Genomic DNA, 16,630 nt, shown 5'->3' on the forward strand with positions numbered 1-16,630 from the left:
GAAGCGTCCCTGCCTCATTGGCTGGTTTTCCTGACGAGACGTGATCTTATTTCATAAAAGCACTTTGTAAATTGGCGTTGGTAATCCACGTGACTGAGGAGCCCATCATGCTGTGTGTGCGCCCAAGAGAGTGTGGGCTTTGGCTTTTCACCTTGGTTTGGGCCAGTTACTTCATCCCTCTGCACCAGCTTCATCTGTCAAATGGAATTGGGTGGTTGTGGGGATTAATGACAATGCTTAAAACTTTCTGGGCCAGACACAGAGCAGGTGCTCAACGTGTAGAGTCATATTTGTGTGTGTGTACAGTGTGTGTGTGTGTGTGTGTGTGTGTACAGTGTGTGTGTGTGTACACAGTGTGTGCATACCTGTGTGTGCACTTGTGCATTCCCACCATATTCATCCCTAGGGAGAAAACATCGATGTCTGGCAAGATGGAAGAATACTCGGCCAGGTTATGATAGTTTGCATTCCTGTTCAGCAAACATTCACTTTCCTCCCCCCTCCCACTCTGGGTGGAGTTTACAGCCTCTTCCCACCGAAAGGCTGGGTCACGTGACTTGCTTTGGCCACTGGAATGTTAGTGGATGTGGTTTGAGAAGATGCCTTGAATGTGTTCAAGCAGCTTGTCTTAGCTCTTCTGTTCTGGTGACCTGCCATAGGAAGATCATGCCCCAGGGAGCTTCTCCTTCAGCCTGCGCCCTGAAACAGGGAGACGGGTGGAGCAGACTTGATCTTGACCTGAAGCCTAAAAAGGACCCTTATTTAAGCCAATGTAGGCCTGCAGACCCGGGAGCATGAGGATAAATGCTAGTTATTGTCAACCACGGAGTTTGGGGGAAAATTTGTTATGCAGCATTACTGTGTCGATAGCTGACTGAGACACTGGCTGATGTCACATCTCAAGATTCCTTCTGTACAACAGACAACAACAGAATTCAGACCTGTTTTGGCGGCAGTGCGATGCAGTGATTCTCAAATTCTTTATTGGCATAAATAATTCAGACATTGGATTCTCACTAAACATTGCACTAAACACAGGAAACAATAGGCTTGCCGGCTCAGAGGCTCACAACCTGTCCAACAGCCCAAGTTAGAAATACCTTTTTGAGAAGTGTAGAAAACTTTATAAATGATTCTGTACAAATATACACAGTGGACCCTCCATCCAGCTGGCCTTCCTTTCTTGGATGGCATCTGAATCGACTGTTCTTTCCCAGCAATGAGACATTGGCAATGAGAGACAGACAGACAGACAGAGACTAAGACAGACAAAGACAGAGAGATCAAGGAAAGGAAAGAAGCAGCCCCAAAAGGAAAACATGAAGCCAACTTCATACATGAACTCATTCTGCGACAGTCAGCACAAACATGAAGAAATATGGGCCATCGGTCCATGTCGGTCTGTACAAGAGTTAGTCTTTATATATATATATATAATATATATATGTATAATATTTATAGGTATATATACTTTGGGTATAGAAAAAGTAACAGCATAATTTACATAGAGAAAGCCTTTTTTACAATTGAGAATTTTCCTAAGGTCAGTAACTTTGAGAGTAATCAACCGAATGAATCATGCGGTAAGTGTGTGGAGTGGACCCCAGTGCAAGATCGAAGCTCAGGGAGACAGAAATGAAAGGCTGAGGGTGGGACTTGACCGCCCAAGTGGGATGTTCTCAGCCTGGCCCAGCCATGGGCAAGGGCACTCACCTGGTGTGACCAGACTCATCTGGCCCCCGTGCACACCCTTGGCTTCTGTCTTGGGGCCTTGGAGGGTGCTGGTATTGCCGGGGGCTCTCCAGCTCCCTAAGGTTGAGCCTCTGCCCTGTGGATGCTGACCCCCACAGCAGCGGTGGGGGCATGCCCTTATGAGATGTAGGCATCCCTCCCCATGTCCACCAGGGCACCAACATCCAAGAAAATGGGTAACACCTACCATCTCTCTATTCCAGTCTTTCATCTTTTCAGGAACAACCTCCTGGAGGTGGAATTCCTGGGAAAGCTACAGTTGGGTCATGGAGAAGAGAAACCACATTTACTGAGCACCTACAGTGTGCCAGGTATTGTGTGATGCTATTGACATTCATGACTTCATGTACTCTCTCCAATACCCTTGAAGGTTAGGGATATACTAAGTGCTCGTGGGCTGCACGAAGCTAAGAAAATCCAAGGAACACTTGGGGGAACTGCTGGCACTGAGAAATTGATGGTGAGGTCATTATTCACGATCGAGTGTGGCTTATGAAATACATGTTGAGTCACAATGAAGCAGGTGAACAAGCCCTGCTAATTTACAGCAACACACACACACACGCACACACACACACACACACACACACACACCTGGGAGTCCTATGGTCAGCAAAGATACTATGTTTCCCATCCTTCAAGCCCTGACACATATTTATAGGGACAATGGCACACACCATCCCACCAAGAGGGTTGATACATTTTCTCCACACTTTAGGCTGCATTGCAGACTTGGCCCGTGGCCCACTATGACCTCTAGGTCTTCTTAAGCCACTTGGTAACAAACCAGTATTTTGCCCATCACACCTGTCATGTTTAGTTGGAGACCCTTAGAGTAGGGTCTTTCCATCAATAAATTTCCATGTTCATGCAAGTCCTTGACCTCAACACTCCAGTGGTCTATGAACAGGGGGACATAAACTCTCCAGGAAAGAGGCCATGGTGAGACAGCCGAGGGAGGCTTTCTGGTGTGGCAAGACAGACATGTGGGCCTCAGAGAGCAGAGACACAGGTCGCAAGAGGAGGTAGAGGGAGAGTGAAGCAGAAGCAAAGACAGGGAGGAAAATGCCTTAAAGAGAAGGGCTGATGGTCAATCCATCTATAGAAGTGATACCCATGAGTCCTACCCAATGCAAGGGCACTAAGAAACAGAGACATTGTGTGGAGGCAGGCAGCAACAGAGCCTGAGAGAGAGAGAGAGAGAGATGCAGAGAGAGTCCGAGGCAGCCTAAGTACTGGCCTGATCCAGCAAGCACAAACCCACCTGAGACACCTTCTTTCCCAGGACAAGGCCAATAACCTGGGCCAGGCATGATGTCGGGGGAGAAGTCAAGGTCTCCACATCTAAGCCAGGGCACCTTCTGTTTCGGGGTGGAATTTCCCAGGGTCTCGCATCAGGGTTGGGGGAAGTCAGGGGAGGGCAGAGCTAGTGCCTAGGGGCAGGCTTTCAATATATCATCACCTTGCCTCTGAGCCTGCACATGGGCTATTCCTTCCACTTGGCACACTGTTCCCTACCACTCACTCCCATTTGACTCAAATCTCAAGACGAGGTTCAGGCGTCCCCTCCTCTGAGAAACTTCTCCTGAGGGCACTTGTTGGGGTTGGGTGATCCTCTGGGGCTTCAGGACACCTGTCACAACTTCTCTATCTCATCCACTGGACTCAGGTCCCCTGAAGGGAGGGGGCACTTTTCTTCCTCATTTTTTTCCAGAAGCACAGGAAGAACTGACTAAATATTTATTGGATGAGTATATGAGATGAAGTCTTGGGGAACGAAGGGATACATGTTGCCTAATGCTGAGCTCTGCTGGGGGTGTAGCAGGTGCGGTTGGGGACATGAGCTTTTTTTTTAATAGATCTTTATTGGAGTGTAATTGCTTCACAATACTGTGTTAGTTTCTGTTGCACAACAAAGCGAATCAGCCATATGCATACACATGTCCCCAGATCCCCTCCCTCTTGAGCCTCCCTCCCACCCTCCCTATCCCACCCCTCTAGGTCATCGCAAAGCACCAAGCCGATCTCCCTCTGCTATGTGGCTGCTTCCCACCAGCCAACTATTCTACATTCGGTAGTATATATATGTCGATGCTACCCTCACTTCGCCCCAGCTTCCCCCTCCCCACCCACTCGTGCCCTCAAGTCCATTCTCTACGGCTAGCTCTTTATTTCTGTCCTGCCCCTATGTTCATCAGAACCTTTTTTTTTTTTTTTTTAAGATTCCATATATATGCGTTAGCATACGGTATTTGTTTTTCTCTTTCTGACTCACTTCACTCTGTATGACAGACTCTAGGGGGGACACGAGCTTTTGAAATACGGGGGAGACTTTCTTTGACTCCTGCAGCTGCTCAATGGGAGGCATTTTAGATCCACCAAAGGGCCAAAAAGTAGGAGCTACGGTGGTTCTAGGGGACCATGACGTGGAAGCGATGCCCGTGGAATATGGGAGCCCACGGAGATCTGGGGAGCCCATGGTGGGGTAAAGGCTACCAACTGGATGACAGCTAGGGAAGGGGAGTCAGAGAAGCTTGGGTGACACTATGCCTGACACCATTCAGGCATCCAGCCTTTGTGCTCCAAGGCTCGGGGCTTTATATTCTGGACCGCAAGGCCAGGATGTGTGCATGGAGGAAGGGAAACAACAATCTATGGCATTCCCTGGGGTAGGGGGCACCAGGGCCTCAGCGGAGGAAAGCCTGATGAGAAAGAGTAGGAAGGAACCGAGAAAAGCCTTCAGGCATCTCACAGTTGAGCTCAGGCCTGGCCAAGGGCTCCCATGCTAGCCACGCCCCCTCCCTTAATGGCCCAGCCAGGCCAGCACCGCCCAGCTGGCTGCCGGGATTTGCAGGGGGGCTGAGCGGCTCTCCGTGGGAGGCTGGCTGGGAGGGCGGGCGGGGGTGGGAGGTCCTTGGTGTGGCAGGACAAGTACATTAGGGCGGCCTGATGTCTACACTATAGCTACACAGCAGTTACGTGAACTTACACGCGTTTGTATGTACCCATTTTATTAGTAGTAGTAGTAGCAACACAGATAGAAAATAAACAGAGAAAATGGCTACAGTCTTGGAGGACCAATGCATTGCATTCATTGTCCGGGACGCACTCAAGCTGCCACTGCCCCAACCCGGGCAGGGCTCGGGTGGGGAGAGGTTGACCCACCAGGGAACGGCACCCCAGACCACTCAGCATCCTTCTTGGAAGGTGCTGGACTGAGTGTCCCCAATTCCCAAAACAACTTTCCCAGCCCCAGTCCTTTGCGATGCCGGACTTCCTCATTCCCCCCATCCTGGGACTGCTGGAACCCCCAGGCTCTGATCGTAGGGGTGAAGCAGCGGGACCTACGGAGCGCGTCCACACCCCTGCCCGCCTCCATCCCCAAATCAGCCACGCGGGATGGGACGGAACAGCCACCTATTGTCCACACCGTCCGTTTTATTGCTTCGTCCCCACAAGAGACAGCCCTCATAACTCTCTTCTCCACACTTAACTAGGGATTGGAAGGAGGGTGGAGAGGCCCTCGGATACCTGGAGACTCTCCTTCCTGGGGAAGACAGAGGGGACTTCCCTGAGTAGCCCCTGAGAGCAGCACTGGGGTTGCCTGATGCAAGTGATAAGATTTCTGTTCGGTAAGAGGCTTTACTTCAGTAAGAGGCTGGAGCCGGCTACCGCAGAAGGAACGGGGGAGGATGTGGCAGGGAGAGCCAGGCACCGGGGAGGTGGCCTGTGGCTCACTTCCTAGCCCACGAGCTGGGATTTTAGACCTTGCCTTGTCCATGTAGATGGTGACAGGCAAGTCAACTTCCTCCTCGCCTAGGCAGCCTTCCAACCATTGAAGATGCTAAATATTGCTTTAAAACCCACTTCCATGCCACAGTTACTCAAGGAGGCCCCGCCTTGAGTTTTCCTGTTTACCACTGTCTGATTTCCTTTTTTCTTTCGTGAAAGGTTGCAGATGGCAGGAGGCTGGATGTGGGTCCCAGTGATGTGGCTGGGTGACAGTGTACTCAAGACCTCATGCCTTGGCTCAAACAAGTGAGAATCAGATGGTGACACTGTACCCCTTAAAAGCTCCCAGTGCTTTCCCGCTGCCCTTAGAAGACCTTTGAGATGCTCCCCCGCCCGGGATGCTCCTATTCCCCACCCCTCAGCCCAGTTCATCCACTGTCCACCCTGCTCATCCCCTCTGGCCTCCTGCCATGCCTCAGCCTAGAATGGTGTTTTCGTGATTCTACCCCCCCAGGGGACATTTGCAATGTCCGAGACATCTTTGGTTGTCACAACTCAGGGGTGGCAGGAAAGGGGGGTGCAACCAGCATCTAGTGGATGCAGGCCACGGACGCTGCTCAACATCCAACAGTGCACAGGACGCCCTGCCCGCAGCACAAATGATCTGGTCCCAAATACCAACAGGGCTGAGGCTGGGAGACCCTGACCTAGAACTGTCATCTCTTCCTCCTTCTCTTCCTTTAGATCTCATCTGAAATCTCACCTCCTAGGAAAGACCTTTGCCAACTGCTCCCTCCACAGTAGTCTCCCCTCCCCACATCTCATGTTACTGGTCCCTCATTTCAGGGGCTATGTTAGTGGTAATTTATAGATTGTTGTTGGCCAGATTCTTGTCTATCTCCTCCACTGGGCTCTAAGCTTCAGAACGGGGAGACTTTGTTTCCCTCATCACTGAATGCCCAGGGTCTACAAATGTAGTAGATGCTCAATAAATAACCCACCGAATAAATGGCGGATGAAGAAATAACCCCACAGAATTCTGAACTGACCCAGCCGTCGGCATCCGTCAAAAGCTCATCTCCCACCTTGACCAGCCCATTGCTCACCACTTCAGAACAGGCTTCTCTGCCTCCTACTGTCTGCCTGTGTTTTTTTTTTTTTTTCCTGCTATCCTGGCACCAGTCTTTCCAAAATTCTCAGTCTAAGTGCTGGAGGTCAGGGTAATTTTAAACTAGAAGAACTAGCCAAGCTGGTCTTTTCTTAAGTGGTGGAAAAGAAAAACTAAGATTTGTTTTTAATCATTAGACTTTCAAATCTAAGAAGGCAGGATGCAAACAGCGTGTTGGCATAAACAATGGCTGCCCACTCAATGGAGGGAGGGAGCCGTTCTTCTGAGCTAATTTAAGCTAAATACATGGCGGTTATTTTTCATCTCTACTATTGTGTAACTTTCTCCTCTGTTCACGGTCCAGGGGAGATGTTATCTGGTAGGAGTCGGTGGTGGTGGAAGATAAGGGGAGGAAGGAAAGGAAGAGGTAGCAGACGGAAAGTACTCTCAGCCACCAAGCTGGTTATTAAAAGCCTTTCAAGAGCTCAGGAGTAGAGCTGGTGGTCCACTAGGACCCCAGGGAATTTTATCTGGGTGAAAACTCGATTTTGAGCCTTCCACACAGGGAAGAAACCAAAAAACAACCGGAGTCAGGTTTCCTTTCCGCCCCTCTATAGGCAACATTCCGTATCTTCAGAGATGTCCAGGTTGAACCACAGAAACGTTTACAAACTGCCTCAAGTGAAGAACATCCCTCCCACTCACATACACACTGTATTTCCTTAAGGTCCCCAGGCCCTCCAGCCCCTGGTACGACGAGGCTGGGGGTGGCAGTCAGGCCTTGAGGGGAAGCTGTTCCCTGGAAGATAAATGATTTCTCTCCAAGCAAACACATTACCAAACAGGATCATACGCAAGGTGTTACAGACAGAATCTTTCTTTCTGTATTTTCCAAGTTGCCTGACTGAAAATAAAGCTCTGCAGGGCCCTTCGACACCATCCACCAGTTACAGACAAGACGGCAAATGACTAGGCTTCTGGAAATTTCTGAGGCCTTAGTTCTAAATCTACCTCTGCTTCTAAGAAGGGACCTAGCTTGGAAGAGTTTACCTTCTTTTCTCTGGGCCTGAGTTCTTTCTCCTGTGAAAGGAGGAGCGGCATGAGATCAGGCTGGCTACTCGCATCCACATGAAGTGGCAAGGCATGCTGCGATTGATTAGCAATGTCTGCCAAGAGTACAGGAGGGGCAGTGGTAGCAGAAATGTCACATATTTGTACTCCTTGGACTAGGTCATCCTTCTAGATCTTCTAAATATAGATCATTCTAGATCTTCACTGCAATGACCTGGCTGAAGATAAAAATTCAGGTCAAGACCTAGCTGGCCCCTATGAGGGCATGATGTCTTCTGTTAGTCTCTGAACCATGGTATGTTGGGGAAGTCACTGACACACAGCACATCTGACCCCTCCATTGGAAGACACGATCAGCCAGAATTTCCCTTTGCGGCGTCCTTGTGCATGGAACCACTGTCCTCATGCACAGAACCGGGGTCTTCCTTCAGCAGGCCTGGGTAGGGAATGTGAGGTGGCAGGGGCAAGGTTCAAGTTTTCTGGGGCTCAGGAGCAGCCAGTGGTCACCCCCCAGCCACATCTCTCTGCCTAATGCATCTTGTTCTGCTTCTACATTCATTGCTCACAATGCCAGCCTCCAGGAGAGGTGGGGCTGGACGGGGTCGATCTACCTGTCCTGGCTCCTAGCAGGTGGTGGGTAAGTGCTGGGGGTCAGCTGTTCTCTTCTGTGGGCTGGCACTTGCTCTCAGAATACCGTGTAAGATATTGAGTTGAATTTACAGAGACTGATCTTGTTGGGGATTCAGAAGCCAGCCTGGGGAAGCTTAGGAAGAGCAGCCTGCTGTTGGCCTTTTACAGGTTTAACTACATGGTAGTGTCTTAAAAGCTCTGGTTAAGTCCTGCAATCAAGAATTAAGTTCAACCTTGTTCTGCCTAAGCATTTCCGATGCTTATTTGTCCCAGAACCCTTCCACTAATGCAACATCCATCTAGTCTGCTATGGAATTAAAGGTCTATGCAACACAATTGGTAAACTGTGTTGATCCAGGGTCAACCTGGATCAGGCAAGCTCCGGGCAAAGCCCATTTCCTCCAGCTTCGTCCTCAATAGAGGGACAGCAGGCATCTCAACCCCATGACGAGAAATCCTTCATGTTCTTGGTGTTAGGATAAGGGGCAGTAGGATCCCAGCGGTCAGCGTGACCACTGAGAGGGAGGAGGACTCACTGGAGAGCCTCCTGGGACAGAGGCCCACAGTTAAGTGTTAAGTACAGGAGAGGGAGAGGGCTGAGCTGACGGTACAGGCTGCTCGGCGCAGAGGTGCTGGAGGAACCCAGGAGTGGCTTTACCAACCCAGATGCCCATTTCCTGGACACGGGCAGCTCCGGGCAGCCTGTCAGCCTGGGACCGTAAGTGGGAGCTTCCGTGCAAACTCCCACGAGGGTCCCCACCCTCCCCTGCATCCTCCCTCTCCCCTGGTTATGAGCTACAGATAACAGCACAGGTGTGAACTGTAACATCCCCATGGGCAGCTGGGCATATACCACTCAAGATGGTGGTGGGTTCCTGGGAACGAACGAGCCCAAAGAATCACATTTAAAATGTTGGCTCTACCACTTCACAGGCTGGTTTACGTCTCCTTCCCACAGTTTCTTCACCTGTGAAATGAGGATGATGGTACCTACTTCCTAGGACCGTCCAGTCATGGGGATTCAGTTGGCCTGGCACATAGTAAGTGCTCACTGAAGAGTGGCGGTTAGAGGTGCATCATTACTCCGCCTCCCAGGGCCTAGGTACCCGGGGACACCTGCCCCAACGGGTCTCTTTATGAGTCACGACCGCTGAATCTGGCAAATTCATTTGGAGTGACGTGGGAGTCACAACACAGGGCCTGGTTGTGGGAATCCCGTTACTGCCCAGCCCTGCCAGTGGACCCCCTGGCTGCAGGGAAGGATGTCTGAGCCCCGTGCCAGGGCCTCGCTCTGACCCAGCAACCCTCCACCCCGGCATTCTGCAAACATTTACTGAGTACCTACTACGTGCCAGGTGCTACGCTCGGTGCTGGCGCGTAGGTAAATTGAGGAAGTCGGGGAGACGGAAGATCTCCCACCAACCTTCTGCCCCAGTTGGTTAACAGCATGGGCGTGGACAGTATGCTCTTGAGAGGGCAGTCAGTGACAGGAGAGGAATGAGGCCGCCGAGGCGTGCCCTCGGGAGAGCCAGGAAGAACCTCCCAGACACGGGGTTCCCACATTCCCGGGTCCAGGCTGACATATGCTGCATCTCATCCCTCCCCGAGGTCAGGACCATTACCTTACGGGTGAGGGCTGGGCTGGGGGGGGTCAGGTGGGGCTGGGGGCCAGGGAGAGCATCCCCCGAGCCTGCTCAAAACCTTCCTCACTTCACAGGCAAAGCCAAAAGAGGACACAGCAAAAGCGTGACTCACCGAGGTCTGTTCCTTTGCCGCTGAGTGAGAATACAAATAAAAGCAAGCATCGTGTCACCAACCCTTTCGGACTGGGCTGAAGCACATTCATTCAATGGTCAAGCGACTGTCCCGCTACAGATGGACCGCCCACCCTCATCCATGGAGATGAAATCTGGGACTACTGGACCCCAGGGACGGAGGTGTGGGTCAGGGGGCATGTTTGACAAGAGTGGCAGCAATGGGCTGACCCTCGTAGCCCAGGGGTCTGGGGAATCTATCTTCCAGGGGATCTGCCATGGAGGAACCAAGGCACAAGAGAAAGCTCCTTAGAGGATGTCAAGGGTTGAACTGAGCTCCCCGCTCCCGCCAAAACAAAGATACATTCAAATCCTAACCCACAGTACCTCAGAATGCGACCTTATCTGGAAATAGGGTCACTGCAGATGCATTGGTTAAGGTAAAGTTGAACTTGAGTAGGATGGGCCCCTAATCCAATATGACTGGTGTCCTAATGAAAAGATGGCAGTGAGAAGACAGACACACAGAAGGAGAAGGCTGTGTGATGACAGAGGCAGAGATTGGAGAGATGCATCCGCAAGCCAAGGAATGCCTGAGATTGCCAGAAAACTGCCAGAAGTAAAGCAGCGGGCGGCCAGGAAGGACTCCCTTACGGGTGCCAGGGGGAACTTGGTCCTGCCAACACCTTGATTCTAGACTTCTAGGCTTCAGAAGCATGAGAGCATCAATTCCTGTTGCTTGTGGTACTTTGCCACAGCAGCCCTAGCTGACTAGTGCAGAGGGGGAGGGGGGCTTGAGTGCATTGGTGGCATATCTGAAGCAAGACCAGCCCTCAGGGGATTGCTGGGTCAAAAGAAGGCTGGCAAGGGATGAGGATGGGGAGGGCAAGTTTAGGGACCCAAGGCTGAGAACTAGGCAGCCAGGGATGGGAATTTTGCTTCAAAAGACTCTAAAATCAGTCTCTGAAATCCCAAGGGTCCTTGTTATGGACTGAATTGTGCACCTCCCCCAGACCCCCGCCATTCATATGCTGAAGCCCTAACCTCCAATGTGGCTGTATTTGGAGATGGGCCCTTAAAGAGGTAATTAAGGTTAAATTAGGTCGTAAGGGCAGGACCGTAATTCGATATCACTGGTGTCCTTATAAGAAGAGACACACCAGGCATGTGTGCGCCCAGAGGAAAGGCCACGTGAAGACACAGTGAGAGGCTGACTGTCTGCAAGCCGAGGAGAGAGGCCTCAGAAGAAACCAAGCCTGACACCTTGATCTTGGACTCCCAGTCTCTAGAACTGTGAGTCAATACATTTCTGTTGTTGAAGCCCCCCAACCCACCCCCCCCACCCCCCCCAGACTGTGGTGTTTCCTTACGGCAGCCTGAGCAGATTAGACTCTTTCGACCTCTGAGGCCCGAATTCCCTCCAGATCCTGCACACCAAGTGGTCTCAATGTCGGCTCACGCCTCTCCCAGGACGGGGAGCTTTCTACCTTCCAAGGCAAGCCGTTAGAAAGTTCTTCCCCTGCTGGAACTCGTTCTCGGCCCCTGTAACTCCCTCCCCCTGGGTTCCTGTTCCTCCTCTGGGAACCATGTGCAAACTGGTTTTTTCTTCCTTCTGACAGTCGCCTAGATCAGAGGTCGGTAAAAGTCTTCAGTAGAGGGCAAGACTGTAAATATTCTCAGCTTGAAGGGCCACCCTGTCTCCGTTACAACTAGCCAACTCTGTCGCAGCACAAATGAAACCATGGCCCGTATGTAAATGAGTGGGTGTGGCTGTGAGCCAACATTTGTTTATTGACATTGCTATTTGAATTTCATAGAGTTTTCACGTATCATGAGCTCTTCTGTTTTTTCCCCCCTATTAAATACTGTAAAAACCACTTGGTGGGCTGGATATAGCCCACGGGGCCTAATGTGCCAACCCGAAGTCGAGATTTTTAAACATAGTGATTGGGCCTCAGTGTGTATCACTTCCTTCCTGTTCCTTAGACGATCAGTCACAGGTGGGGACAAGAACTGAGGGAGGTGAGGAGTGGGACGGGATGTGTGCACACGGGGTGGGAGGCGGAAAGGCGGCAGACCGGGGTTCCCCAGATACAGGAGTCTAGTCTCCAGAGATCAATCCAGGGCTTCTAATGACGCAGAATCCAAGGTAGAAATAAAGGACTCCACGGCAACACAAGATTTTTCTTTTTGACCAGCAAAAGGAGAACGAGGACAAAACAGTTAAGTGGAGACTCTGATTTCCAGTTCACTCTGGGGATGGTGACGTGTGGAGATGTCCCCACGTAAGGTCCCCCTGCAAGGGGACTCCCCATTTTATGAAAGACCTGTGACCAGGAAGAGTTGGTGGGAATTCAGTGTGCAAATCCACATGCCTTTGAAAGAAGGCAAGGTCAAGGCTTCCTAGTGAATCTTTACCCTGTGGACTGGTCCATTTGGGAAGCCTGTGTACCTCAGGGTTTGCTGAAAGCAGGGCGGAGACAGAGGCAACTTGCTGCTGGGCGCCGGGCACCTGCACACAGCGGTGATTGGACGTGTGCACACAGTCTGTGTTGTGGATTCTATAGAATGAGCCAATGGTGGGCTGGCAACTACGGTGTAAATATACACACCGCCTTTTCTTTTCCCTTTGCAAAAGATGAATGAACATGACCTCCTCCCACTGCTTCAGTGAATAAGGACTGAGGTCAGCAGGGAAAGCAGGGGCTTGGTTCTTTCTGGATCAAAATGTCTGCAAATAAAAGCTGGCTTCTAAACAATTCAGGGCGGCGGTGCAGCAGGAGGGCGGTGCGGGGCTGGACTGGACTGGCTACAGCGAGACTGAGGAAGGAGGGAACAAAGTAAAGACCTGGGGAAAGAGGGAGAAGGCGAGGCGAGAGCAGGTGACGTGGGACCCTGTTCTGCAGGCAGAGAAACTCCAAAGGCGCAGGGGAAGCTGGGGTTTCTCCCTGGGTCCCTCAGGCTCCGCCCTTAATCTCAAGCTGGTGCTTGTGAACAAATGGAAAAAGCAGCCTGTGGAGATGCTGCTGGGCCCTGCCAAAGGCTCTGGGTGGCCCTGTTAGTTAATTCTGGAAACAACGGGGGCAAGAGGGCGTGGGCTGCAGCTCTGGTGAGCATGTCAGCTTCAGGGAGCTGACCTTGGCTACCCCTCCCCTTCCTCATTTCCTCCCCCCGCACACAGGTCTGTGATAAAGACTGGGGTCCACGGACCCAAGAAGTCTGATTGGGCTAAAGAGATGTGAGACCCTCAGGAGGCCCCGGCTCAGGCCTGGGGCGGGTCCGCTGGGTGACCTGCCTTAACAGGGCGGCGGCCGCTGACAAGAGCTGCCCGCAGCGACAGCAAAGCAGCTGGGGCTTGTGCAAACACGTGTCAGCACCTCCAGACACACAAGTGACGGGCTGAGGGCCACAGGGACAGATGCCCCAGAAGAGGAATGCTTAGGAATGGCCCACATGGGGGCCTGGAGCCTCTGGTCCCAGGCAGGTGGGAACGCTGGGAAAGTAACCAGGAAGGCCTTTGGGGTTTCCCTCAGCCAGGGTCTCGGGAAGCATGACCGGTCTCATCATTTTTCCCAGTTTGGAAGCTGGCTTGGCCCCCAGATCGTGAACCAAAGTGGGGAAGATCCCCATATCTCTGGTTGGACGTTGAGTCAGAGCCCAGGTGGGTTTTTGAAGTCGGAGGTCCCCTCTCTTTGAGGGAGACATCTAGATAAGGTGGCGACCAGAAGAAACCAAGGCTGGGCAGTGTCCAAGAAGTACGGCGGGACTGTGGGCAGACCCTGGGCCTCCTGCCTAATGCCCAGCTGTCCTGCTAGCGCCCTGCTGGGGGGCAGATTCCCCTCGGATGCCTGGTCAGGTGAATGCGGTCCAGGGTTTGGGGAACGTAAGACATTCCCTTGTAAGGTAAGGAACATAAGACAGAAGCTCTCCCCATCACTCTGCACCTGACTTGCTCCCAGCGCCCTCCGTGTAGAGCACTGGACCCTGGTGCAGTTAGCAAGAGCAGCTGGGCCAGATGGGGAGCGAGGGTGAGGGATGGAAGGCAGGGGCGCTGAGTGTGCAGAGACGTCGAATGGGGAAGCCGCTCCGCGATTCGGCACCGGCTGGAGCTGAAAATGCAGAACCCCGACAAACAGCTGCCCTCCTCGCCTCCCCAGCTGGACTTTTTAAGGGTGAAGCAGCAGGAATGGGGGAGGGATCATTTGCAAACAAGATGCCGTGCACACGCCCTGTAACCCAACACACACACCTAACCCAACGACCCATATCCGTCACTGTGGTGGATAAACTTAGCTGGTGTAAGTGCCAGGGCAGAGGGAGGGAAAGAGAATGTCCTAGAACTTCCCCCTCCCAGAGCCCCGGTTCCCAAGGCTCAGACTTCAGGGGGGAGTCATGGATGAAGGTGAGCTGGAAGGAGCCCCCTGAAGTCATCTTGGCCAGGGAGCCACTGTGCTTTCCAAATGGAAGTGGGGGGCAGCGAGGAAGAAAGGGGACGAGGCTGTCACAGGAGAAGGCAGCGGAAACGGGGAAGCATAGCCCAGAGAGACCCAGAGCGCAGAGGACATGCATTTCGGAGCGATACGCAGAGGTGCCCAAACCTTGACAGGCTTGGGGTGGGGGGGCCTCCGAGAACAGATGTTTGCACAGGAACAGCTGAGCCTCCCGCCCAGATCTCGGCCCCATAGCCTCCACTAAGCGCGCGCTCAGCTCTGCACCCCCGTCCCGTCTCTCCAGAGAGCGCAGCTGGAACCCACCACGCAGACACCGAAACAGCTGATGGGCGCTCAGCCCCGGACCCGGGGCAGCCTGACTCCCGTCATCAAGGGCAATCGAGAGCGGACGGTGTCGCGCACGTAGACACACACGCACACACAGACCGGTCCTGCGAGCCTGCCCGCGTGGGACTCCTGCCCTAGCCTCCACGGCCCAGGGGCTCCACATCCAGCCCAAAGTTCTGTTGTCTACACCGTCCCCCGGGCCTCACTGATCAACTCTGCATCTCCCTGGCTGGTCCCATGAAGTCCTGGCTCGGGGTCCCCACCCCTGCCCGAGCGAAGGCGTGGGTCTGGGGTGCGGGGAAGCTGCCGGGCTCAGTCGTGCAGCGCTCCCAGGCCGGCCGGGGTCGGTACCCTCTGACGGTGAGCCTCTGGCCTCCTGAGCTGGCAGAGGGCAGAGCAGGGGAGGAGAGGTGGCTTGGGAGCTGAGGCAGCTGAGCGCTGTCCCTTTGTCCAGTGGTCACAGCCTGGAGCACGGAGAGAAGGGAGAGAGTGGCAAGAGGTCACATGGGTACGACAACGCCATCTTTTGTGAATTAGCGCCCTCTCGGAGGTCAGGTGGTCTGAGATGAGCTTTTCCCGCCCTCTACAAGAAAAGGCGGAGGTCCTACTATGCGCTGGGCCCCGTGCCAAGCACCTCACATACCTGATCTCGTTTAAACCTGAGGATAGCCTGCAAGAAAGGCACATTACACCGTTTTTACAGATGAGGCTCAGAGAGGTTAGGTGTTTTGCCCAAGGGTGCACAGCCAGGAAGCAGCAGGCTCTTCTCACTGGAGCATGTAGCTTCTGTACTAGGGATGGTCACCCAGCTGTGAGCTGGGTTGAGGCCACGTGGGACCAGAACACCAGCCCGTGTGCCATGTGGAGTTGCTGAGAATGCTCAGTAAGGGATGGAGATAAAGGAAGCGGAGGTGAGAAAAGACCCACACCATAGACTCCAGCTGTGGGTGGAGGCTTTGCTGACTACCGTTGAGCCAGGATCTGGGCTGTCAGGGGCAGAATTTATGCCCACTCTCCCAGGATGGTTCTAGAAAGACAGGCAGCCTTTGCCTAGAAGGCAGCAGAGTGGAGGAGTCAAGATCATGGATTTAGGGTCCAGGCCAATCTCGGTTCCAATATTTGTTCTGCTCCTTACTAGCTGTGTGACCTGTGAATAGGCACTTAACCTCTCTGTGCCTCCTCTGGGGGTACCAGACTACCTCTTAGGGGGGCCCTGAGGATTCAGTGAGATAATGCAGACAGAATGCTTGACATGGCACCTATCACACATGTGCTTAATAAGTGGTGCCCAGATGATGGAGGTCGTGCTGGTGGTCGTGGTGATGAAAAAAAGAATTGGAAGCAGGGACTTGAACAGATACTTATACACCAATGTTCACAGCAACACTATTCACAATAGCCAAAAGGTGCAAACAAACCAAGCGTCCAACAACAGATTAATGAACAAACAAAACGTGGTATAGACTTACAACGGAATATCACTCAGCCATAAAAAGGAATGATGGTCTAATAATATATGCTACACTGTGGATGAAACTTGAAAACATGCTGAGTAAAAGAAGCCAAACACAAAAGGATAAATATTGTAGGCGGCCACTTATATGGAGCATCTAGAACAGGTAAATTCATAGAGACAGAACGTAGATGAAAGATTAGGGGCTAGGGAGAGGAGGGATTAACCATTATTTCCTTTCTCCTGAGTCTCTGAAATTTAGTGTAGATTTTATACTCAAAGCACATCTCAACCTAGACTCGCCCCCTTCAAGTGTTCAATAGCCCCACGTGGTATGTGGCTGTTTTTGGAC

General features: G+C 52.4%; 1 protein-coding gene and 1 long non-coding RNA gene across 2 annotated transcripts in view; one reads left to right on the forward strand and one right to left on the reverse strand.

Moving 5' to 3' along the window:
- The window catches only part of LOC309611398, a 545,103-nt gene that overhangs the window by 287,307 nt on the left and 241,166 nt on the right, over positions 1 to 16,630 (forward strand). The window lies entirely within an intron of this gene.
- KSR2 (kinase suppressor of ras 2) overlaps positions 962 to 16,630 on the reverse strand; it is a gene marked incomplete at its 3' end in the record, with an annotated part of 442,928 nt that continues 427,259 nt past the window's right edge. Inside the window, exon 23 of the mRNA XM_082355701.1 lies at positions 962 to 15,289. Within this exon, the coding sequence (XP_082211827.1) occupies positions 15,283 to 15,289 (7 nt within the window). The remainder of the gene's footprint in view (positions 15,290 to 16,630) is intronic.

Source organism: Balaenoptera borealis (genome assembly GCF_965194805.1).
Source record: "Balaenoptera borealis genome assembly, chromosome: 14".
NCBI classification, from domain to species: Eukaryota; Metazoa; Chordata; class Mammalia; order Artiodactyla; family Balaenopteridae; genus Balaenoptera; species Balaenoptera borealis.